At 36.1% G+C, this 26,362-nt stretch overlaps 2 protein-coding genes across 3 annotated transcripts in view; both read left to right on the forward strand.

The window, feature by feature from the left end:
• AIRE (autoimmune regulator) overlaps nt 1–26,362 on the forward strand; it is a 178,411-nt gene that overhangs the window by 19,004 nt on the left and 133,045 nt on the right. Inside the window, exon 13 of one of the 2 annotated variants that reach the window (XR_014175562.1) lies at nt 10–3,531. Coding sequence is in view for 1 of the 2 variants with exons in the window: in XM_081955315.1 (XP_081811441.1) it covers nt 10–90 (81 nt within the window). In the remaining variant the exon portion in view is untranslated. Of the gene's footprint in view, nt 1–9; nt 3,753–26,362 lie in introns of those variants that run through there. The other variant, XM_081955315.1, reaches the window with a different exon arrangement.
• Nucleotides 11,589–26,362, forward strand: part of EFHD1 (EF-hand domain family member D1) — a 37,923-nt gene continuing 23,149 nt past the window's right edge. The window contains exon 1 of the mRNA XM_081956173.1: nt 11,589–12,052. Within this exon, the coding sequence (XP_081812299.1) occupies nt 11,721–12,052 (332 nt within the window). The 5' untranslated portion in view covers nt 11,589–11,720. The remainder of the gene's footprint in view (nt 12,053–26,362) is intronic.

The following is a 26,362-nucleotide window of genomic DNA, read 5'->3' on the forward strand; positions in this document are numbered from 1 at the left end:
ATCTTCCAGAATACATTTGATGGGATTTTGCATTGGGCATTCCAGAGCATGCCTCGTTCATTATCAGGCACCCAAGGATTTTTCTCATAATAGTCTAGGTGGCACTATTTTTCAATATCTATTTCCACTGCTATTGTTCAGTAACATTAGAAATCATCTCATTACAGTTCAACACTATGTTCAAAATATGTTTTTTAAGTTTTATATATTTTAATGTCATATTTATACCAATATGATTTTCTTAAACGTGGTGATTTTTAGTTGTCAGAATGTACTGATAGTGTTTATTTAGTAACTGTTTACAATTACAATGATGATGAAAAAGTACCTTCAGACTGATCTTTGCATTAACAACCTTCATGGGTCTGTAAAGCAAAAAATGAAGAAGAAAAAGAAGCTGAAATAACATCATAAACATCTGCAATTTTATTTAGTGATTTAACAACCGAGTCCTAATTGTGGTAACTAAACTAGAACTACCTGCTTATTGTTAATTCTGTAACTCAACAGGTCAACAAATTAAATTTCTATTAATCTCTTGCAACTGTTGGCATGATAGTAGTATCATAGTAAAACATTCAGAAAATCTGCAGGTGGTGGTGGAGTTCTCAGGCACTTAACTTGCCTTCTGTGGGAGAAAAGTTGGAGATAGCTCAGGAATTCCTAATGACTGTGAGAGGCATGGACCTGTTCCTGGTATAAGAGCTCATCACATTATTCACTTTAGATGGGGTTTTTATCTTGGGACAGACAATGTGATCTATAACTTTGGGACATTAATATGCCATGGTCAAAAAACTTGCATTCTGTGCAAGTTTATTTAGTGCCCTCCAAATTTCTGAATGTTTTATTATTATTTTATCATGCCATAACTTGATAAGTAAGATCTGGTGCCATATCACTCATGAAATAAATGTGCCTATCTTACTGGTCTGCCCCAGGCATCTAATGGAATGCCAGGGTGGTAGCTCAGGTTTCAGTAATTTCATCTAGTACTTAGACGTGCATTCAGGACTTTGGAACAGATTAGCTGTAATGTACCCTAAAATTGCCAGTTTTTCTATGCTCCTATGTCTAATATAAAGAATTAAACAAATTAAGCACATGCTTTCATCTATCTCTGTGCTTCAAAATAATAACCTCATACACAGTCAATTAATAAAGCATAGAAGGGAGTCCGGGAGCTTTTATTTCATTATTATTTGTATATTTCATCTTGTTATAGTTACAAAATTTTGAACTGTCAGTACACTAGTTTTGATAAATAGAGAGGGAAATGGGAAGTTATGAAATATGAAATCTAAAAAAATAGTCTTACTCTCCTGGGGAAAAAACACCTACTGTATAATTAATACAAAACTTGAGGTGCTTGTGCCATGAGGTATATTTTTAGCAACAGTTGTATTGTTTAGTTTGAGTTGGTGCAAATAGCAATAGTGAACTGACAACTGATAGTAAATCTCAACCCTGTAGTCAAACGGAAATACATAAAAGGTTTTGAGGTTCTCTGAATATTTTTTCCCACTTCTGAAAAGGTGAATGTAAAATTATCAGTTTCATTCCTTACCTTTGTAACTTGCACACAATTTTCTATGTTTGAGAAAAATTCTGAAATCCAGACAAGTTCCCTGTCATCAAAATGTAAAATAATTTATTTATATACACTGGCATTTTGTTTTCTAAAAATTATATTGACTGAGATTGGATACAAGGCTGATTCAGGAAGTTAGTCCACAATAATTAAATTATAAGGTTGGAAGATTAATAGAACTTTCCCAGTTTAAACTATTTATTAACTGCCATTAATAAATAATAGAAGCTCTTTGATAGTAAAAAAAAAGCCAGTTAACTAGTCAGTGAATGTAAAATATTCCCCATTAAACATAAATAAAACATAGATGTATATAACACATATATTTACATATAGTGCTTTCCTGTTTCTTTGCAAACTATTGCATTCATTTAATTGTAAAAGTAGATACCCGTGAGGGTATTTTAAAGTTTTCTGCTAATAACATACTCTACAGACAATTTATACAATATTTATTTCCACTTTCTCTGATACAGCAAGAAGTAGGATAGTTCTAGGGTCATTTTGCAGGAATAGCACTTGGCTGAAGATTGTAATGGAGCAAAAAAGTATAATTATCAGTTCTTGTAAATTCATGAGGGAGAGTCAAAATTCTGAGTGATGCATATTCTAACAAGATGGAAACTTCTTCAGAGCTCTAACTAACTCTAACTCCAATATCCAACTTCTAATCTTTTGTGTAATCTGAAATGATGTCTATAGAAATTCTCAATCATCCATGCCATGCTTTTAACAAAAGGCAACTGGACTTTCTTGCTTTCTTCTTGAAAATATTTCTCCTTTCATCCAAGAAGCTTCTTCCATTCTGATGAGAAGCAAAATGTTTTCAGGGGGGAAAAACCAAGAAATTCCAGTTGCCTTTTGTAAAAGCATGACATGGATGATTGAGAATTTCTATAGACATCATTTCAGATTGCACATTTTAGTCTGTAATCCTGAAGGAGTTAGATATTAGCATTAGAGTTAAAGCACGTTTAGAACAATCTGAAATTATGCTGAATCAGATATACTTTAAACCTGAATTGCCTCTGAATACATTTCTTATTGATAAGTAGACTACTAGAATCTTAAATAATACATAACCTTTCCATACCTTCTTGCTCCAGCAGGCCATTACTTACCAGCTGGGTAATATATCAGAAGTCTTGTAAGTTATAGTGTTTACATACTTTTCAATAGCAAAAGGTTTTTGGATAATTTAAGGGAAAAAATTGATATACCAGAACTATATGGTATAAAAAATAGGGCTGCAATGCAAAAACAGGGCTGCAAAATAAAATAATAACTAGCATTCAAAATGCCATAATATATGACCTCAGATCAGTCTATTTGAAGAGACTATTCTGGTGCTGAGGTACCACCACTTAAAAGCTTCTCCAATTTAAATTTCCTTCATAAATTACAAAATGTTTATAATAGTAGATATTTGTAGGGAGAATATATTGCACCGGTAGCACCTCCTTAAATCAAACATTGCCAGGCATGTCTATAAAAGAGGTAGAAATAAGAAATTGCTCATATGTGTTACATGAGCAACCACATGTTTTTTGATAACCTTTATCCTGTAAATTTGCATTTTTAAAAACAGAGTATACAATAATCCAGCAGAGGGCAACACCAGTCTTTCAAATTTCAAATTCAAGCACCATGGAAATCTAAAATCTTAATGTTTCCTGTAATTTATGTTCACTTGCTTCTGCTGGCAAGAGAAATTGCAGATGAACTTATATATTTCTAAGAAAAGCATCAGAGCACAGCCTGCTTGTAATATTTGCATTTCATTTTAAAAATTATAGTGCTATTCACCACTGACAGCTCTGTTTATATATTACTTTAGTAGGTCTCAATTTTTAGTTCAGGAAACCTGAGCAACCTACCGTAATCAATTTTCACATCAAATAATTGATCATTTGTAGACACTGCCTCTTATTTTAATATAGGTTAAATTGTTATGTTGGATTTTGTTTTTTACTCTGACTTGTAAGAGTTCAATCTTACACATTAAAAAGTGAGAAACGACAGGATCTGGAGTTGTCAGGTATCTTTTCTTTCATTTTAGCTGTTTCCTGGATGTAGCTATCAGCAAAACACTAAATAATGAAGTTGCAATCTCAAATAACCAATACTTTAGAGTATTTCCAGAAATACCATGTAGGCACATATGGCACTAATAAAGTCACACCTCTATATACATAATTATTTGCAAAAAAAAATCATTTGTTTTCTTTTTGACAATTTATACATCATTCATGGCAAGCATTATATTATAATACATCTGTAAGAAACCATTTTCTAACCAGCATTTTAGATTTTATTTTTTCCTAAGCAGACAAATGAGAATTCCCTGTAACTTTCAGTAATATTTAAAAGATTTTTTCAAGATTTTTGAAAAATACTCTGTTCCAGTGGAAATCAGGAAAGATTTAGGCCCTTACAAGAGAAACAGCTGCTGAGCCTTTAGGGGAAGAAAGGAGACACTCTAGAACAGGACACAGGATCGTGATTCTCTAACGGGCAGAGAAAATGCAGCTGTTGGCTGTGAGAAGACAAAGAGAAAAGTTGTAATTGGTTGTTCACCTTTAAAACACATCAGAATAAATGTATGCTGACCAGGTCTATCACCTTATGAAATGTGCTTCTATATGGAACAAGGATCAAAGATGTAATAGAATGAACTCTTGAGTCTTCTCAAGTCTTCTGAACATTACATATTTGTATAAATCCATATGGGGATAATTACCTAAATACCATAGCTTTTGGAGTCTGAAGAAATAACTCAAGAACCTTTAGGTTTTGATAATGTTCTTTTTAGTCAATAGAAATCAACTGAAAAAAGAAAACAAATGATATCGAAAATGAATGATTGGCTATACCCATAGCCAATACTGGTTGAGAGATTTGGACTCTAGAATTATGATTTAAATTACCTGGATTGATTGCACCTCCTAAGAGTTGCTAAAATCACATAAATTTGCACAACTTCTGTTTACACAACTGATATACTATTCAAATAATGGCAAAATGATATACCTAAATTTGTACGACAAGGGGGGAACACCACAATTTAAATAAGTGTTACAGAATGCAAAGGAAAGAGGACAGGGATCTGAAATTGTATTTTGCAACTTGTCTGGAGGAAAGAATAGTTGTTGCTGAGAACAAGAGTTGTTTAGAGTTAGAAGGTAACTTGACATCTGGATGGCATAGATATTTATAGTGTAAAATAATGTTAAAATTAATGTAACTTTTACAAATCATTTTATTATATATCATATTGAGAATATGGAATAAATATAAATCCAGATTGTGTCTGAAAACACTTTTGTGGATCTCAGCTCAAGAAGCATTTCGCAGAAGAGAAAAGTAGCCAAGGTCAAATGACTGACATACTGGGAACTATTTAAAAATCATCAAGGGGAATTAAATAAAGAGAGCAACTAGTAGGAAAAGGCCATAGCTGTCAATGGTTTCCTCATTTTCCTTATCAAAAATATTCAAATAGAAAAAAAAGACATGATATGGAACAAAGTAGGATAGAATTTGAAGTACAATTCTGCACTGATGACAAACATGTAATTGCTGAAAGGTATTAAGTTTTGTTACATTTGGAAACAGGAAGAATAGATTAACAATATATGATAAAGTGGGCTAAGAATTTTGATTATAATATACAGATGGATCAATGGAAAATGTGTGGCTAAAAGGCTTAAAATTTACATTATGTTATCTTAAAGAGAATGTTTATAAAATGATATACTGCTGGTAACGGACATGAGAGAAATTATCTAGAATGTATAAAACACTTCAAATGTATGTTGGAAATGTGAACATGAATGGATGTTCATGTTCAAGAATATGTAAAAAAGCTAAAAAGTTGTGTATTCAAATATGTACATTGATAGAGATGATGTTAAATATTAATATTCAATTGAAGCAAGAACTTTTCCTTTTAGGGTTGATGGATACACAGTAAGAAAGGATACATGTAAGGTTATTTCAATATATGACTACTTGTATTACAGCAAGATTATATGAACAAAAATGGAATGATTTTGCACTATTGTACTCACTATAGAGGGATGTTTGGTGAAATTGATAAATCTTGCTGAGATAAATAAACTGATTATAACTTCTTCGATTAAAAGAAAGACAATGTCTGCATTTATTGGAGATTAAAAACCTTTTATGGGTAAAAATGAAAAAATAATTTTTAATTTATGGTTTTGATGATTAGACAGGATAGATTATTGAAAGATGCAACTTCAGAGTTGCTTGATGGAACTTTAGAGAGAGAGATTGAAATATGTGTACATGTGAAAGTGATCTGGGAATAATAGTTGATAGTAAATAAAGTCAAAAGATTTTTAGGGAGGCATTTAATATAGTTTCTAAATAATTTTAAGTAATAATCTACACCATTTTTTCTTAGAAATCAAAATTATTTGCCAGAAATTGACAATATTTGCAAAAATGTAAAACAACATCACTGTTCTCATTTTTGTTAAAAATGTTGAAGAAACATTGTTCTACATTATTCTATGTTAGGCCTTTCAATGTGCATTGTTTCTGATTCTGGGCAACATACTTTTAGTAGGATTCAAACCAAGAATAATAATTTTAGAATTGTCTGAGAGAAGATATGCTGATCTGTTCCCACTGCTTCTTTAGAACTTCTAATAAAAACTGAGGATTTAAGGATGAAATATTGATAATTTGCTCAATGTCAAATAGTGCAAATCTGTTCCTAACTATGTCATTCGTATATGGATAATGGTGGAATGCAATTTATTATTAAATATCTGGACCATACTGACTATATTTTGGATTAGAATGAGTGTAGTCTTCAATTCAAAACATGATCTGACTATATGGTACATTAATTATTAGCAGTTGGGGAGTGATGCCTCACCCCAAATATGCAAATATATTGTGGCACTAAATACACAGGTAATAAAAACATAAATGTATGAATTACAAACAACAACAGTAATTTGTAGTCAATGACCCTTGCTCTTTTGTACCCTAGAAGAAAAGAATATACAGTATCTGACTGAGCTCACAATGTTTTGGATAATTTGAATATTATACAATATGATGATTGGAATATATATTATTTATTGTTTACAGTAGGTCTGTAGAAAAAGATAAGTTCTCAAGTCCATTCTGTGATTATTTTGGTCTGAAAAATTCCCTGTAGAATGCAGATGATAATTTACCCCAGTCTAAAGAAGAATCAGTGATTCCATTATTCTAGTCACACACTGCAAGAAATACACACCTTTTGATGCAGCAATTACCATAGTACTTATGAAAAGGAGTGCTATAGGCAAAGTGCAACATTACATCAACCTTCAGGCTGTTGCCAGTGCAACAGTGCAAGTTTAGACTTAGTGATATTCATATTTGCAGAATCATCATATTTTTCTATAAGACCTTGACTACTGACTTTTCCATTTCTTTGCCAATTGATCTACAAAAGCATTATCATTTTTATAATCATTTCTCTTAACTTTTTTTATATGATAATTAAAAAGTTGGATGATGGTTAGGAGAATTAAAGTCTCATTATTTACACACATACATAGCCACACACAATCCCTGTGCTCAAGAAACAGAAACATGTTCTCCAATAATTTGGCAAAGTTATTAATATTTGGCTCGTTGTCAAAACAACACAAGGGCTGACTAGCTGACTTTAGCTTCCTGTTACCATTATATGATGATTCATTAACCACTATTCGATGCAAGTGTGAACTGAATAGCTAAAAATTGAACAATTTCCTTCTCAATTCTCCATTTTTAATTGGCTGAAACTACCCTTATATATGCTATGATATTCAATAGTTATTACCACATTTCATTCTATATTGCTATTATCGCCCATCCCCCAAAAGGCAAGTGCAAGAAAGATGCTACCAAATAGTTTGAAATCAACAATTAAATGAACACAAGGAATAAAAAGATGATCCAAAGGTAAATAAAATCACATCTTTTGACATAAAGGTTGTGCTTTCTTAATCATGTTAGAAGCAGGGAACGTTGTAATTCTGTGCTGAGGCATATGCACATGATCAAAGATTTTTTTAAAAAAAATTCTTCACATATTCCAGATAAGCCTTGTGTGCATATACTCACCCAGTTTTAGCTCTAACTCTTCAAAATTATACTTCGGGCAATGACTATGCCTGTTCTTTTCTTATACTTCTCTGACCCTTCTGCTTATGCCCTTAGAGATACATAAAGTCTTAACAAAGACTTTAAGGGCTAATTTAACAAAACTTTTATTTTGTGGAATAAGCAAAGAAAAAGGGCTAAAATATGCTCCTTCGGAATTTCCACTCCTTTGGCATTTTTCTCCGTCTGGACTTCCTCAAGATCAACATTATTTATGATGAACACCAGTGCTCTGGGGCTAGAAAAGAAAACTAGTACAATTACTAGGAAGGGAAACCTGAATTTGAATACTTTGTTGGTATTTTTTGCTGTGTGGGCTTTTCTGATACTCAGCATTTATTTTCAGGAATTCTGGTTTCTTAACAAAAATAAAAATCATCTCAAAAAGTATTGTTGACAAGCTTGCAATTACTGTTTGAAGCAAGCACTTAACAGGATTTTAGATAAAGGCATTACTTTCTACCAGTTCTGACTGGCTAGCTACTTTTTTTAAAAGGAAAAAATGTACTTCGGAAAATTTAGTGGCTTATCAGATTGATTTCTTGTGCCAAAGATACTGGTAGAATCAAAGTGTAAAAAGATTATGATTACTGTACTTTCATACAGAAAAGAAAATCTCTGCCGATTTTGTCTGGAAGACAGAAAGTCAAAACATGATGTTAATAATGTTAAATTTGTGACTTCATTCTAGATTATTTTAGATCTCAGGAAAAATGTGATAGATGTGCCTCTGTAAATTTAAGGAAGTTCCCTCCTGGGATAGACAAATTGCAAGCTCTTGCTTTGAAAAATATAATAGGAGCTATTTAGGTTAAGGCCAGTTTTCTATTTAGTGCAAAAATTCACATTAAAACAGCTCCATAGATGTTTTAGAAGACATAAAGCTTTTCTCTGATATCTGAAGCACATTATTCTTTTTTCAACAGCTATATGTTATCTATAACAAGATTATGTTTTCATTTATCTTCTGACAAATTATAACATTATTCTAGAACCCACTGATAATCATTGTTCTCTTAACTTCTAGTCACAATAATTTCCACATGAAAAGGTATATTGGAAAAATTAAAGAAAACCTATCCTCTGACATTTTTTTTTTACCTATCCTGTGTGCCAGGGGTGGAATTCAGCAGGTTCTGACAGGTTCTGGAGAACCAGTAGTGGAAATTTTGAATAGTTTGGAGAACTGGCGAATACCACCTTTGGCTGGCCCCAGAGTGGGGTGGGAATGGAGATTTTGCAATATTCTTCTCCAGGAGTGGGGAGGGAATGGGGATTTTGCAGTATCTTTCCCCCGCCACGCCCACAAAACCGGTAGTAAAAAAATTTGAATTTCACCACTGCTGTGTGCTATTAAAGGAAAGGATGGGGAGACGTTTTATTAAGGAACATAATAAAAATCTAAGGAAGTTATTAAAATTAAGTTACATGCCATTTGGGGGATATAATTTCAAGATCAAATTGTATTAACCAATATTGCATGAAACAATTTAATTAGTAAAAATTTAAAACTGTAGAGATTTTACACACAAGCACACATATTCTTGAATGGTAATCATTCTGGATTAATATGTAAAAACATGAATTACAAAAAGGACATTCTTAAAAGAACACTTTCCTGCTTTTTCAACATTTGTTTTAATTAGATTTTCAATTATTTTCCCAAGTAGTGATATGGATCAGAATTTCAATGGTAATTTTTTTGCTAAAAAGAACCTTCACACTAAAGAATATTAGGTTAAATTTACCACTTACTTTACACTGTTATTACAGTCTGTGTACGGTATGCACATGTATACATATGCAAGTATATGCAATTTCCTTTCTTCCCATAATCTCTGCACATGCCTGCAAAAGCAGAAATAGGGACTAAAATATTCAGTTGTACAAATTCTATATGTAGTGTTAGCTCCTATCCTAATTATTCTCAGTAATTTTCACTTTCCATGGTAAAGAATAGGCTAAAAGGACAAGCATCTTTAAACATCTATAAAAATAGTAGTTCTCACTGTTGTATCACTTTTTTTTCCTTGCATCATTTGGGATTACTAAAACTAATTTTTAAAAGGATTAAAAAGGAAACAAGCCTTCCTTATTAGTAGCACATAGAAAACATGGTTGTTGCTTTTATTGCTATTATGTCCTGCACTTGTAAAATAGATTACAAAAAATGTTACACGCAGAACAAACCAGTGAAATTTAATTTCCAAGATAGTGCACATCAAATTGCAACCTTAATATCCTACTCCTAAAATTAACAAAAAGTAAAGTTTTAATAGTTTCTATGCATGTTTATTAATTTTTTATACCAGTACTCTCCACATTTTGTAGAGGGGAAAGTGCCAAGTATCTTAAAAATAACAGTGGGCCACAAAGGAATAGCTGTTATGCTAATCATTTATTTGATATTTTCTGATGGCAGCAGTGGATTCATTTTTCCCCCCAAGATGCCAATGGGCCACCCAAGACTGCTTGATAGGCTAACATGTATTGTGCCTGCTTTCTACTAATTTACATGCCCGTCTAAAAACATTTACGAGCATAAGTCCCATGTTATACATATTTACCTGGTGATAATTTCCAGTGAATTCATTCTAAGATTACTCTATTTAACTGTATTGCCAGGTAAATGTATATGACTGAAGCCAATCTTATCTATACGTCTAAACATACACAATTCACTAAAGATGTCATCTATAGAATATTAGAACAAAAAATAGAGCCACTCTTCAGCTTGCACTGACAAATTGGCAATGATATATCTGGATAGTTTCTGACATAACACTTCAAACAGGAGTGAATATAGTGTATAGTTAGGTTATAGCTGTAGGCTCTTTGGGCTGTAGACCAAAAATGATGACATAACAGGAGCATTTATTTTCTAAGAAAAAAAGATCCATCATTATCCTGAATGGCTAATGTTGAGGCCAACAGGCATTTTGGCACCAGGTTTCCTATTCCATTTGACTTAAAATGTGTTGGCATGTTGCAAAATGAAATGTGAACCTGGCATAACATTTATTTCCAAGTATGTTTCAGAGTCCCATAAGCTTTCCAAAGGAATAAAAATGGATAACTGCAGGCCAGTGCTTTGTTTGGAAATGTTCCCAGATACACTGAAAAAGGAAAGTGTAAACACAAGGAAGAGGAACTGCTCTACTACTAGCTGCAAAGGATTTTAGGGAACCAGTGCTCTGCAAGTGTTCTTGTCAGCCATTTTATGAACAGGCACACCCTCAAACTATTATTTGGAGAGTACCAAAACATATTCCCAAAATTTCACACCAGCTCCAAGAGATATGGCACTCCTGTTTTAAAATATACTGTTTACAATGTAATCTTAAATATAGATTTAAGATAGCCAACGCAGGTTTGTTATATACTTTTTCTCTCTTCCGTCAGATTTGAAAAGGCATTTCTGACATCTGACAGCCCCTAATAGAAAACACGAGATGGAAAGAGAAAGGGAAAACCAAATGCACATTAGAGTGCAGTTTTAATCACTGTTATACATTATACATTTTCATTATTAAGTTAAGACCCAGGCCAATCCACTTTTTACTCGGAGGTGGAATACAGCGGTTCCTCAGCTATCATAAAAGTGTAACAACAGGTGTTTGTTACAGGCAGAGAGAAAGAAAGGATCAACACTGGATTCGATGACAGGTGCAGCGGAAAAAAATAATAATGGAGGAAGCTCTGTCTGTAGAGTTTGAACTTCCACGACAGGGACAACCCCCGAGAAAGAGACTTTACTGCGATGGCGCGCCAATCCCCGGCGCCTCCTTAAGTCTCAGCCCGGCCTCTCGCCGCTTCCCCGCCCCCGGCCCTCCTTCCCCGCCAATTCGCCAAAGTCCTAGAATAAAGTTTGCTGTTAGCGGGGCGGGTAAGCTTTTAGCAACGAAAGGAAGCGAGCCCAGCGGCGGCTGCAGGGCACGCTCGTTCTTTCTTGACCATGGCCTCGTCTGAACTGGCCCAAAAGCTGCAGAGGCGATTGCTTCGAGACGGCTGCACCTCGGAGGCGCCTCCTGCAGAAGAGGATGGCAGCCTTGCCCCTGAGCCGGTCGGCTCCGAAACGAGCCCCGAAGACCCGGCCGACGACCCGGCCGAGGACCGCGGCGAGCTGAATGCCGCCGCTGACCCGGAGCTGAGCGCCAAGCTGACTCGCCGGCAGGACATCAACGCGGGCGCGGCACAGCCCCGCCTCGCCCAGGTCTTCAATCCCTACACGGAGTTTAAAGAGTTCACTCGTCGGCAGATCAAGGATATGGAGCATTTATTTAGACTGTAAGCATCGTCTTAGCCCGCACTATCCCTTTACAGTTCCTCTTTGTAATTTTCGATCTTGGCGAACTTGAAACGCCTGAGTAGTTTTCTGTAGTATTTATTTCCAAATCCTTCACGGATTCGAGGATCCACGTGTGTTTAAAACAATCCACCCGTGAAGCTCGGTTCCATCAGTGGTTTCTTAGTATCGATGAAGTCTGTGGAATCGTTGACATTCAAAGTTTCCAACCTTTTATGCGGAAGTTCAAAATTTCTGATACGACTCAATCATGAGGCAGTAGAGGAAAAACTTGGAAAAAGTTAGTTATAACTGTACCTGCACTGACTGAGGTCAATGTTTAATGAGTGTATGATTGACTCCAGAACAGGAGAGTGCATAATACCTATATGCTAGATACGTGCTTTCCCGGAGAAAGTTTTGTTAATTGTAGTAGTAAGGTTTTACTTTTGAGTAAACTTTTACAGAACCGTCCTATGTATCACATTTTCTTCAACTGCTCTGATAAATTGAAAGGTAATGTGAAAAGTCACAATAAAGCTGGCTAGTGTGCACAGGATTGCAGACTAAAATTTAGAGCAAGTTCTGCAGATGCAGATTCTCTTTTCAAAATATTGGTATGATTGGTTTGCTTTTGTACTTCTGTGTTTATCATTTTAAAAAGATAAAGTTCGCCAATCTTTTCTCTCATGTATATTAGTTAATCCTCAAATTTCCAGTTCCTTTTTTTGCTGTTCTTTTAAAATGGAAACCTGTAGTGTTTCTTTCTGCCAATTCTCTGTATGGTGAAAAAAAAGACATTCACTTGCTAAATTAAAAAAATATTCAGTCCACAGAATTGGAAGGGTCAAGTTAAGTCTTCCTATTGTTAGGCTTGGTATCTTATCTCTGTGGTCAGGATTGGAGCAGCAATTTATATTTGGCCTTAAAAATCACACTGCAACAAAAAAATGACCTTCCCCACCCCTGCAAAGTCAACCATGGTTATATTTAGCTTGTGCTTTTAAGTTATAAAAGATGTACTATTTGTCACTTGTTCCAATTATGTTACTAAATGAGGAATTGAAAAAGACTTTGGCCTGATTTGCTGTACATTTTTGATTGCTATTCCAACTTATTAACTATGTAGTCATATAGCTGCTATTAATAAAGCAAGTCATAGAGTTCAATATATGTTTAACGGGATAGTAAACTAAATTAATATTATAGTCTGTGCTTGATTGAATTTAATGGGATTGGCTTCTGAATTGACTTCTGAATTCTGATTGGCCTTTTCATCCTTGTTCCTAACTGTAATACAGACATGCCTTGGCGACATCTTTTTTTTTAATGACATCCCTGGGATGTCTTCATTCTATCCCCACCCCGTGGGTGAGACAAATTTAAATCATTGTGAGCATCTAGTGGAAGCTGCAAGATGTGTGAAATCCATTTTGCTTTGCAACCCACTATGTCAGAGATAGAATCACATGACCAGTAGTAAGAGGGATTAGAGAGGTGTTTACTGCCTGTTTCAAGCTATTTTTTCCTTCCATTTCCCAATCTACTTCTCTGCTGTCAAGCTGCTAGACATGATGGTGCATGGAATGTAAGGAAAAATAACTTCTTGCCAGGGCTTATAATGGTATCAGGGTGAAGTGGCATAACGGGCTGAAATAGCATAATATAGAGAAATGTTGATATGCTTTCTTCCGTTGCTTCCTGATGAGGAAACTATAAGTTGCTTTTGGTCAACTGTATAAAGAAAGGAAAGAGAAATTTTAAGTGCCTGTGACTTAACTATTTTCATGATTGTTTTTTAAAACTTTATTCAGAATGGGATATAGGTGGAGAGGCACAGGAAGGAGACAGACCCTCTGCATTTCTGTTGCAGCACTATGATTGGTGGATATTTTTCCTGTAGCCTGGTGATAGGCAGAAGAGAGAGAACAGCAAACTTGGAGGAATGAACCTGTCATTTTGTTGATCGTGAATGCACAAAATTAGGATGGCAACTTTCTGCAGTGAGTCAGAACAGAGGTAGTAGCAGGATATGGATCAGCAGTGTGGGTGGCAAATTTCAGGTTTTGAAACTGAGTAATTTTTTGCTGACTCAGATATAGTTGGCTAGATTTTAGTAGCAGGAAAAGTATTTATGTTATCTTGATTGTCATACTGGAATTGGGAAATCCTGGTTCAGATACTTACTTAGTCACTGAGTTACTTTGGGCCGCTCCTTGACTGAGCATACACATTGTAGTATACCATTGGCTTGTTGAATAAATGATTTACAGATCCTACAGTAGTGACTGAATTCAGATTATATACTAAGCTGTTATTAGTTACTAAGTTAAACCTGAACATAGCAGTTTACGTGTTACATTAAACTATTATGTGTCCTGGTTATCAGTGGTTTACCATGACATGTGTTTACCATTATGTGTTAACCTTGTCACTCTTATCACTATCACTTAGCCTGCGGAGGTGAGAGAAAGTACAGTACTTATTTATTTGACTTATATGGCCATCCAATTCATAAGTGTGTGACAGTTTTTGAAATTTTATGTTAACATTATCAAAATTTGCTTGACGCAGTTGCAGGAACAATGATTCCCAGAAGAGAAAAATGAAACAACTTATGAGGTTGAAGAATCAATGGCTTTGCAACATGTGGTATGACAGCTGCAATAATACAGAGATTCCTCTCTGACATGTATCTTGAGATGTTTCTGCTGAGTTAGGAGTTAAATTCACACCTTTGAGATAGACATCTAGACTCATAAAGCACATTCCATGCTTAAGGAAGAAAAATTGTGCAATCTGCGAAACTCATGGAAAAAAAAAATCTTGTCTGCTCAGCTCTCCTAGAGAAATTGAAACTGATGTTTTTTCCCCCTACCTTCCCCGTCCAATCCTGCAGCAGCCAATGTAAGTCTTTGTAGTTGGTTAAAAATGCTTCCATATGTTGCCATGCTAACTGAAGTTTCTGATTGAGAATATGATAGCAACTAGACAAAAGTTGCCCAAAACTTACAACAGTTCGGTTAATGACTGTTCATAGTTACAGTGGCACTAAAAATGTGACTTATAACCATTTTTCACAGTTATAACCTTTGCAGCATCCCGATGATCATGTGATCAAGATTCCGATGCTTGGTAACTGGTTCATATTTATGACTTGCTGTGCCCCAAGACCATGTGTTTACTTTTTGCGACCTTCTCATAAGTGAAGTCAATGGGGAAGCTAGGTTAATTTAACAACTGACTTATCAACTGCAGTGATTCACAATAACTGTGGCAAGAAAAGTCATAAAATGGGACAAAACTCACTTAACAAATGTCTCATTTAACGACATACGTTTTGGACTCAATTGTGGTTGTAAGTTGAGGACTACCTGTATTTGTAGCTGTAGAGCACAAATAGGCTGTGGACAAGTGCTCAACAATGTTTTTTCTTTTTACTTTCTAGCTTGCACTGTTTTGTGAAAATACCTTAAAAGGCCTTGGTTCAGTGCGTTTATTTCACTCAGATGTAAATAGATGCTAATATGTAAATAGTGAATAGATAATAAGATACCATACTTTACCTCAAATTCTCAGAAACAAAACTCAAAAGCAAAACCTACCTGGATTTCTGAAATGCATTTATTGTTTGTAGATAATGTAACAGAATCTTAAAACCTGCAAAATCCATTCTCCAAGTCAGCTTATACTCTGTGCAAATCAGGTAGAGTGTTTAGTCTTCTGAACTAAATATATCTTTTTTTTTGTAATGATCCTGCTCTGCCTTCATCTTCCCAGAGTCTGTTAAACATTCCATGTTATTTACTTATCTGTGGTAAGAAAACTTCACCCTTGGTTGACCAAGAACAGACGTTTATCTAAAAAGAAAAAAGTCTGTTGTTTTTTCTTTCCAATTATTGAATTTATATGTTTATGCCTATGTTTCTTAAAACATATTTAAAAGTAAAATAAAGCAATAAAATCACCATAGGTAGTCACCAAAGTTACAATAGCTTCGGAAAAGTTTTTTTTATAGCCTGTAAAGCACTTCCAGCTAATGTAAAATGTTGTGCCACGTATCCACGATCCCCTGATTATAATTTGGGTTCTTTGGCAAACTGTTTGAACTTATGACCAGTTGCCAAGCCCCTCTATGATTGGGTGATCATATTTGCAATCTTTTCATAGAATCATAGGGCTGGAAGGGATCTTGGAGGTCTTCTAGTCTAACCTCCTGCCCAAGGCAGGAGTTTTTTATACCATCCCCGACAAATGGATGTCATATCTTTTCTTGAAAACCTTGAAAAGCATCACAACTCCTGGAGGCAAGCTTTTCCTTTGATTAATTGTTCTTACTGTTAGGAAATTCTTTCTTATTTCCTGGTTGAATCTCCCTCTTGACAAGTTTCCATCCATTGCTTCTTGTCCTGCCCTCAGGTGCTATGGAGAATAAATCAGCCTCCTCTTCCTGACAGCCCTTCAAGTATTAGAAGACTAAGCCTTCTCTTCACTATGCTAAACATACCTAGTTCCCTTAGCAGTTCATTGTAAGATTCCTTATCATTTTTGTTGTTCTACTCTGCACTCTTTCTAGGGTGTGAGCATCGTTTTAGAATTGTGGTAACCAAAACTAGATAGTGGTAGTATAGCCTTCATTGTCATTGTACATCATGTATACAATGAAATTGGTTTTATGCAATGCACTATATTCCAAGTGTGGTCTCACCAGTACAGTACTATTACTTATCATGATCTTGATGCTATTCTCTGTCGATGCAGCCTAGAACTGTATTAGCTTTTTTGGCAGCTGCATGCTGCTGACTCATACTTAAGCGGTGATCCACCAGGACACCTAGATCTCTCTCACAGTTACTACTGTTGAGCCAGCCACCTCCTATTCTATATCTCTGCATTTGGTTTTTTCTGCCTAAGTGCAGGACCTTACTTTTCTCATCACTGAACTGCTTCTTGTTGGATAGGGCCTAATGTTCAGGTCTGTCAAGATCCTTCTGAAACTTGAGTTCATCTTCCAAAGCATTGGCAATCCCCACCCCCACCCCAAGTTTGGTGTTGTCTATAAATTTAATGAGTTCCCCTTCTATCCCTTCATCTAGATCATTTGTGAAGATGATGAAGAGCAGGCCCAAGACAGACCCCTGAGATATCCTACTGCATATTTCTCTCCGTGTAGATATAGCTCAATTGAGAACTACATGCTGAGTGCAGTTGGTCAGCCAACTGTGAATCCGTCTGGTAGTAGCACTGTCTATCCCACATTGTTCTCTCTTACCAAGACGTAGGCTGTAGTCTACTTTGTCAAAAGCCTTACTGAAGTCGAAGTGTACTATATTCATAGCATTTCCCTGATCCATTTATTAGTACTTTGTCAAATATGGGAATAAAGTTTGTCTGGCATGATCTGATTTTAACAAACCCATGCTGGCTTCCTGTATTCTCCTTGTTTATTTCTAGATGCCCACAAATCCACTGTTGATTATCCTTTCCAGGATTTCCCCAGGTATTCATGTCAAGCTGATTGGTCTGTCATTTCCTGGATCCACTTTTTTGCTCTTTTAAAATATTGGAACCAGATTAGTTCTTTTTCAGTTCCACCGTGCACCAGAAGCTCTGAAAGATTTCATTCAGTGGTTCCGAGATCACATCTGCCAGCTCCTTCACTATCCTGGGATATAAACCATTTGGTTCTGGAGATTTCAATTCATTCAACGCAAATAAGTGTTCTCTTATTAATTTCTTATCAATCTTCTTTTGCTGGTTTCCCCAGAAAGTCAGTGGAGAAGCCAGCAAGGAAAGTTGCAAGTTGCTGCCAACTGCCAAAAGGACTCCCTTTGGGGAGGGGGGGGGGCTGGCTGAAAGCTGCTTGCTAAGTAGGCTCAGCCCTCTGCTGGACTGTAGAAACAGGGCTTGGATCTGTAACCTAGCTGAGGTGTTATCTTCCGCATACAGAAGGACACTGGGAATGCCATTGTTTTGAAGGCTAGAAAGATGTTTAGCCTTCAGAACAATGGCTTTCACTAACTTTCTAGCCTTGTAGCAGTAGATAGTGAAATGACTCCGAATATTTAGAGATGGGGATCTGTTGTGGGCTAAATCCATCCTTTCTGGATTAATTGTCTCTTATCAGTTAACTTACCAGTAGTTTGCATAACATTCGCTGTGTACCCCAGGAGATAAGTTTGACTTTAGCAACAGGTTTTCAGCTTCTTGCCTTTCTGATACCAATCTTGTTCATTTTGGGTCCTCATGATTTTTGTTTGTGTCTGGATCCTACAGAAGAGGAACGCAGCCTAATGTCTTAGGACCATATTTAACATCCAAAGCCTTGAGTGACAGTAATTTAAGAAGTTATGAAATTTTAAAATTTAAATATCAATAAATAGACACTAGTATAGGGCAATGTTAATTTCTTTTGATGTAAAATGGTTTTTTTTGTCAGTGGGATAGATATTAAGTAGTAAATATAATTGCCAACATTGGGTCAACTAAAAAAGCTAAAGTGCCAGTTTGGTGGATATTTGAAGAAAAGTAAGGAAATTTGAAACACACTGTGGGGGTCTTTTTTATGCAGACAGCTGCTTATGCAACTTTCATTATTTGATCCTAATTAAATGTGTATAACCTTTGCTAATAGTCACCCTTAACTTAAAATGGGGACTTTTTAGAAAGGAAAACATACAGTTACTAATTAAACTTAATCATGGCCTAGAGACAAGGTGAGGAGAGAGGATAGATAATTCCAAGAGAGAAAATGCTAATAAGTCTCTTCCAGATGAAATAACATGTGGAAAAACAAAGCAATTATTATTCAGCTAGGGAATTCCGCAAGAGTTTTAGTCAGTTTGGGTAAAAAAACGTCATAAATGCACATAACTAGAATTTTAACCAAACCATGGCTTAAACGTTCACCAACTACTTCAGTATTTTATATCTTTTCAATATAAAGTATTTTATACTTTAAAATGATAATTGGACATTTTTTAGAATGATAACATACACATTTGTTTATGTAATCAAAATGTTGCTGTATAAAGTCTAGCATCTTTGCTGTAAGGGTAATTCCTCATGACAACCTAAGCTGATTGTCTCCCCTGCTGCTCCTAGCTGTTCCTAAGCTGCCTTAAAAAATTCCATCTGGATTGCTCTGGTTTTGTAACAGGGCTAAGTTGATGTTCAGACAGGACAGCAGCCACAGTAGGCCCTGGCTGGTAGTTCTCTTGCTTCTTGTCCTACCAATTCACATAGGAAAGTCAACCCTTTCTAGATATTTTCTGTGTGAATGGGTCTCTTAAAGTCTGCCTTTTCTTTTCAGCAGTTGTTCCCTCCTTCGTGATCTCTTTGCCTTTCCCTTTGCTTTCCCAGTTATTTGTGCACCTGTATGCCCTCATACTCTCTTCTCATGTTTTCTTCTATGAAACTCACACAGACCTTTTCTTTCCCCATTCTGAATTGTTCAATCATTGCTTTGATGGTACAATGATTGAGAGAAAAAGAACATGGTCTTTCATTTAGCTTTGCGTAGCAGTGAAATACTGATAGTTCAAGTCCATAAAAGAAAAGATCTAGAGTTGTTGGAATTTTACAGCTTTATTCCAAAATTCCTAGGCCACAGGTTAAAGGTGATTTGTGTTCATTTTTTAAAAAAAAACCAGAAAGTACGGTGGGTAGAAATAAAAAAGGTGCCTTCTTGGCAGTTGTTAAGGGAAGAATGGAGGTATGCTGGTGGAAGAGTTGGAGAAAACATAATGGCCATGACACTTTATTGAACTCCATGGTATTTATAGAACTTCACTGAATTAAGTAAAGAATTAAAAAGGAAGCTGCTGAGTAGCAGGGAACATAGCAGTCCAAGATGAAATGGCCATGTAGGGGAGCAAGCGACTGCTGGAAGGGAGGGGACATGCCAGGCACTATTCCTGATCCCGGTGGGAAATTTTGCTAAATTGGACTGAAGCACAATAGATTGATAGCACAAAAGGACTTAAGATGACAAAAGTAATTTTGAAACAGGGCTTCAACACTTGAGTGGAGGGGTGAATTTGTGATAGGTTTGGAGTGGGCGAAAGGCAACATCCATTTTTGTGTTCAAGAAATGGTGAAAGGTGAGATCTGGACTTTCAGCTAGGTTTAACAACCTGACCAATTTAGAAGAAATTGCTGATAACAGAGCCCTTTAATTGGAGCACTTTAGCCCCTGGGATTACTCATCAAGATTATTTTCAGCCCTGATTGTCTAATAATAATAATAATAATTGATTAATTTTAACATTAAACCACATTTACTTTAAAAAAAACTGTATTGTTGATTGTTGGCCATGCCAGCAAGTTCCAGAACCAAATTGTACACTGTGTGTAATATTCCTTCGCTGTCTGAAAATCAGAAACATTACAAAATTCAGATCATGACTTCTGCTCATTCTACAATTAAACCATGATGGTGCTTGATATTGAAATAGTAGGCTACATACCTGAACCTCTGTCTTTTTTAAGTGTTCATGGGACAGTTTAGTTTATAAAGAATATAAACAGTAGAATAAGAAACTGAAAATTGCTTTACAGTGAGTTTTCTTTACTTTTTGGTTTAGGAGAAGAACCTTGTAATATAATTCACAAAATTTTGTATCAATTAGGCTCTTCAGCCACAGCATGGTGATTTCTCTATTAGTTATACTATCTTAACTAGCAAAATATTCAGTTAGCTTATTTTTTTAAACATTAGTAGCTCTTCTAGCTTCAACATAAATATTTCTGTTCATAGGAAAATTAGGTTCATAGGCTTTATTGTCTGTAATATTCTTAATACAGATCCGTTGTCATTTATGCATGCTACGTCTAATGCGTTTACATGTCCTGGTGTATTTTTTTTCTTTTTCTGCTGGAATACTTTCAAAAATTTATATTTAAAACTTTCATTTTCTGTTCTCAGAACATAGGTTCTGTGGACTAAGTATTTTTAATTATGCTGAATAATGAAAGTGGTACTTAAGGCAGACTGAATAACATATTTTAAAAAATAGATATATTTTAGAATATTTAACAAATAAGAACATAATAAATAATAACTTGGTTGTTCTGTTTCTTCCCAAGTGCAATACGCAGGAAAAGAGTTTGAATGACCAACACTTCTTTCATTTTTAGTGGCATGTAATCATAGCAGGTCCATGACTATGAACTTAGGAATGCCTCAGTCATACAGCAATTGTGAATGAAGATATCATTTTAATCTTTAAATAAGGGCTAAGCATTGAATGGCTGTAATCTATTTCCTGTATATCTTTTAAAAATATTTTGACAAGCTTATTTAAAAAAACATGGAGACAGGATAAATATGTATAGGTAGTCCTCAACCTACAACAGTCCATTTAATAACTGTTCAATGTTACAATAGCATTGAAAAAAGTGATTTATGACTGTTTTTACACTTATGACCATTGCATTATCCCCATAGTCATGTGATCAAAATTCAGATGCTTTGCAACTGATTCATATTTATGAGAGTTGCAATGTCCTGGGGTCATGTGATCAATTTTTACAACCTTCTGACAAGCAAAGTCAATGGGGAAGCCAAATGCATTTAACAACCGTGTTACTAACTTAACAACTGCAGTGATTCACTTAACTGTGACAAGAAATGTCATAAAATGGGGCAAAATTCACTTAACAGCTGTTTCGCTTAGCAACAAGATCAATTGTGATCGTAAATTGAGGATTATCTGTGTACTAGGAAATTTGCTCAATCTAATACCACTAGAAAAAGCAAGAATCATGCCAATAGTTTCATATTTATTTTTCCCAATGCTGGGGAAACTTTATTTTTCATTTTGCACACAGGTTACTCATGTGCCATCTCAGAACTGGGAATATGAATGCATAATCCTGGTGAAATTCAGATGCCTTGGATTGGTCATGAGGATTACTAATAAGTAATTACCAATATAATTACCACAACAGTTCTCAGTGTGAACAGTCTGATTAGTTGGAGGCCTTTAGCCAAAGAAAATTAGCCTCTTCTTTAATGGGAATAAAAACAAAGGAGCAAGAAGAAATTACTGCTCATTTGAAAGGAACACTAGGATTTCCTTGCCAAAACCAAGTGAAATAAATACTGTCTTTGGGATCTGATACAAAATTCTAACGTTGGGCGCAGCATTTACAGCAGTCAGTAAGAGCTGCTTTCTGGGAGCAGCAATTTCCCTTGTGTATGATACACAGTCAACAAACACACCCACTTTAGGAATAGGGAGTGAGTTAGATGGAACTTTGATATGGATTTTGTTTTCGGTGCAGTTGTTTCACTGCATAGTTTTGGGAGTGGAGCCGCACTTCATCTTTTTATTTTCTTTTTGGCTATGATCCAATCTCTAGTGTTGTGGCTTGTCTCTCTCCTTTGTCTTTGTGCTCTTTGAGTCAGCTAGTCTCTGTAGTATGAAGTTCTTTCTTGGTTAATCTAGTAAGAAACATGAAAAAAAAATCCTCTTATCAAAAAGGGAGCTGGATTTTCTATTACAGTAATCGCCTTTATTCACAGCTATCAGCAGTCTGGAAAATGTATTAGTAAAAAAGCAATATATTTTTACAAACATGCTTCTGCTATTTAATAGAGTTGTTAATTATTGTAATGATGTACCTTCCAATTCTTTCAGTCAGAATCTGTATTAAGAGAGAGAATGTATGAGAAAAAGAAATGTATATAAACAGGCCCTTATATTACTACAACCTCCTAACCTTCTTGATTTGTTGAAACAGTTCTCTTGAATTATATATAGAATGTATTCAATCCACAGACCTAAAATCTAAATACAGGTCATCCTTGATTTACAACAGTTCATTTAGAGACAGTTCAAAGTTACACCGGCACTAAAAAAAGTGACTTATGACTATTTTTTCACACTTGTGACCATCACAGCACCCCCCATAATCACGTTATTTATATTTGGATGCTTGACAACTGACACACATTTATGATGGTTGTAATGTCATGGGGTGATTTAATCATCTTTTGCAACCTTCTGACAAGCAAAGTCTATGGGAAAATCAGATTCACTTAACAACCATGTTACTAATTTAACAACTGCAGTGGCTCGCTTAACAAACATAACAAGAAAAGCTGTAAAATGGGGCGAAACTCAATGAATTCCTCACTTAGCAACATAAAATTTGGGCTGGATTTTAGTTGTAAATTGAGGACTGCTTGTAGTTTCAGCTCTACTTCAGGGCAGGAAAAACATAATAATATAACATTGTAATCCTATCCATTATCACAAATCACCCATTTTTTTAAAAAAAAGTATTTTAACTGAAAATCCAAGTACATACTGAAGTTCTGCACTGATACCACCTCTTCATCCTCATGCAGGAATTTCAGATTATATATTGCAATTCTTTAAATACTGGTGGTCCTCAACTGACAATTGGGCCAGAATTTCTGTTGCTAAGCAAGATTGGTGTTAAGTCTCATCCAGTTTTATAATCTTTTTTGCCGTTGTTGTTAATTGAATCACTGGCAATATTAAATGAATCATTCAGTTGTTAAGCAAATCTGACTTCCCCCAATGACTTTGCTTGTTGGAAACCATCTAAAGATAAGTGGAGGTCAGGTGACCCTGATGCAACTGTTGTAAATATACGCTGTTTACCAAGTGAGTAAATTTTGAACATGGTACCCTAGAGATGCTGTTCAAGCGGTCACAAAACAAATGGTCATAAGTTGAGGACTATCTGTATTGTCCAATGAAAAATGCTGGAGAACTTGAAAGTTTATTCTAAAACCTTTTGGTTTGCCATGCATGTCTTTTTTGGGGGATTTTAATCTTTTCATAATCCATAGGCCTACCTTGGTTTCTTTCAATTCTTTTCATCTTAGTTTCTCCTATCCTAATTAGACTTTAACATTTGTATTGCATAAAATAAAGTTTAAGTTCCTTAAAGTTATGCACATATTCACCTGTTTATCATTTACTTAAAACTATCTGCCCAAACCTTGTTCTCTCCAGCCAACTCACTCTATTTCCGATTAGCTCATGTTATTTCTAGATTGGGCGAAAATTTTCTGGTTTTTATTTTCCTCATCATGGATTTGAAAGGAAGCAAATTATGCCATATCTACTCAGGGCAGATATCCAAAGCAAAGAATTAACCTCCAGTGAACTTCCAGTGAAGGAGAATTAAACCCATGATTTTCTAACATATATCACCTTCTGCCTTCTAACCTAAATCCTTTATTGCAGTGATGGTTAACCTTTTTCCCATCACGTGCCAAAAGTTGGGGGAGTGCAGTGGGCTCATGTGCGGGCATGCCCAAATCCATAATTCTATGTGCACGATACCCCCACCACCACCCTGCATGATCGGAGGGCGAAAAACGGCCCTACGGGCAACCCCATACATCCCTTCGGCCTATCCGCTCACACAGAGAGGGACTCCTCCGGGTGCCGTCCACTAGGCTGTGCCAGCGGGCGACGCCTAGGGGAAGAGCCTTCTCTGTGATGGGCCCGACCCTCGAATGACCTTCCCCCTGACATTAGAATGACTACTGATCTCCGCTCCTTCCGTCAGAAACTCAAAACCCACCTGTTCCAGCTAGCCGGCCTGGCCTAATTCCAGCCTTCCCAACTCAGTTTTGGTTTTTAAATTTTATGATTGGTTTTATGGGCTAGTTTTAATTTTTATAAATTGTACAGGGGTTATTTAATTTAATTTTAACGATGTATATTATTGTCTGTATGGGTTTTTTTAAATTTATACCTGTACACCACCCCGAGTCCCTCCGGGGAGAGGGGGCGGTCTAGAAATCTAATTAAATAAATAAATAAATAAACCCGGAAGTTTGTTCCTGAACTTCCAGTTTGCCTGTTGGGTTGTTTTTCGCCCTCCGGAGGGCGAAAAACAGCCGAAAATGAAGGCTGAAGTCAGCTGGCCAGCACATGCATGCGTGCTGGAGCTGACAGGGCAACACCTCACGTGCCCTAACAAATGGCTCCATGTACCACTTGTGGCATGCATGCCATAGGTTCGCCATCACGGCTTTATTGTGTATCTGATCCAGGTCTTTTGTGAGACATCTGCCATGTATTTGAACAGTGCTGTGATAGTCCAGTTTGGTGTAGTGGCTAAGATGCTTGGCTAGAAACCAGGAAACTGAATTTAGGTTTTCCTTAGTTATGAATGCTAAATGCATAATTTTCAGCTAGTTACTCTTTTTTCAGCCCAATCTACCTCACAGAATGTTGGTTGTGGGGCAAAACGACATTCCTTTCATTAAAAAAAATATTGTTTGGCAATGTTAATTGTGTTTTAACTTCCTTTGATAATTTTGGAACAATCTTTTTACTAAGCTAAGCTGTTAAAAATGTGCATCTTCTTTGTAATTGCTATCAATAACAGCAAGATAACAAAAAGATTTTCCAGCTAGTAGATCCATCTCCCTAACCCCGTGATGGCGAACTTATGGCACGCGGAGCCATTTATCAGGGCATGCGAGGCTTGCCCTGTCAGCTGGCCAGCTGACTTCCGCCTTCTTTTGATGCCATTTTTCGCCCTCCGGAGGCTTCAGGAGCTTCCCTGAAGCCTCCAGAGTGTGAAAAACCAGCCCTATGGGCAAACCGGAAGTTCAGAAATGGACTTCCAGTTTGCTCATAGGGCCAGTTTTACCCCTCTGGAGCATTCAGGAGCCCTCAGGAGAATTCCCTGAAGGCTCCGGAGGGCAAAAAACAACACTATGAGCAAAACGGAAGTGACTTCCTGAACTTTTGTTTTGCCCATAGGGCCGGTTTTTCATGCTCCGGAGGCTTCAGGGAAGCTCCTGAAGGGCCTCTGGTGGGGGAAAGCCTGTTTTCGCTCTCCCCAGGCTCCTATAAAGCCTCTGGAGCCTGTGGAGGGTGAAAAAAGCAGTCCAAAAATGGGGGGGGGGGGCGCTGGTCGTGCATGCTTGTGCACTGGGGTCATGCACAAAGCATTATGGATGTGGCACGCCCGCACACAACCCCCCTGCACTTCCCCCCACTTTTGGCACGCAAGCCAAAAAAGATTTGCCATCACTGCCCTAACCTCTTTCTTTCTAGTGTTCAGGCTTTTCACTTCTTAACAGGCAGCAGTTAGAAATGGGTTTGTTATATCATATTGACTTTCATTGAATTCTACTCTATAAAGCTCACCATATAGTGAGATGGGTAGCATATAAATTTAATAAATAATGAATAAAATATACTCAAATTATTATCTGTTTGTTGTATGTGGCATATCATTTTTATGAATTTTTTGCAATATGTGGCAATATAAAGTATGGTAATGATATAATCCCTGGGGCATTCCAT

This window comes from Natrix helvetica (assembly GCF_964273705.1).
Source record: "Natrix helvetica genome assembly, chromosome: 5".
NCBI lineage: Eukaryota > Metazoa > Chordata > Lepidosauria > Squamata > Natricidae > Natrix > Natrix helvetica.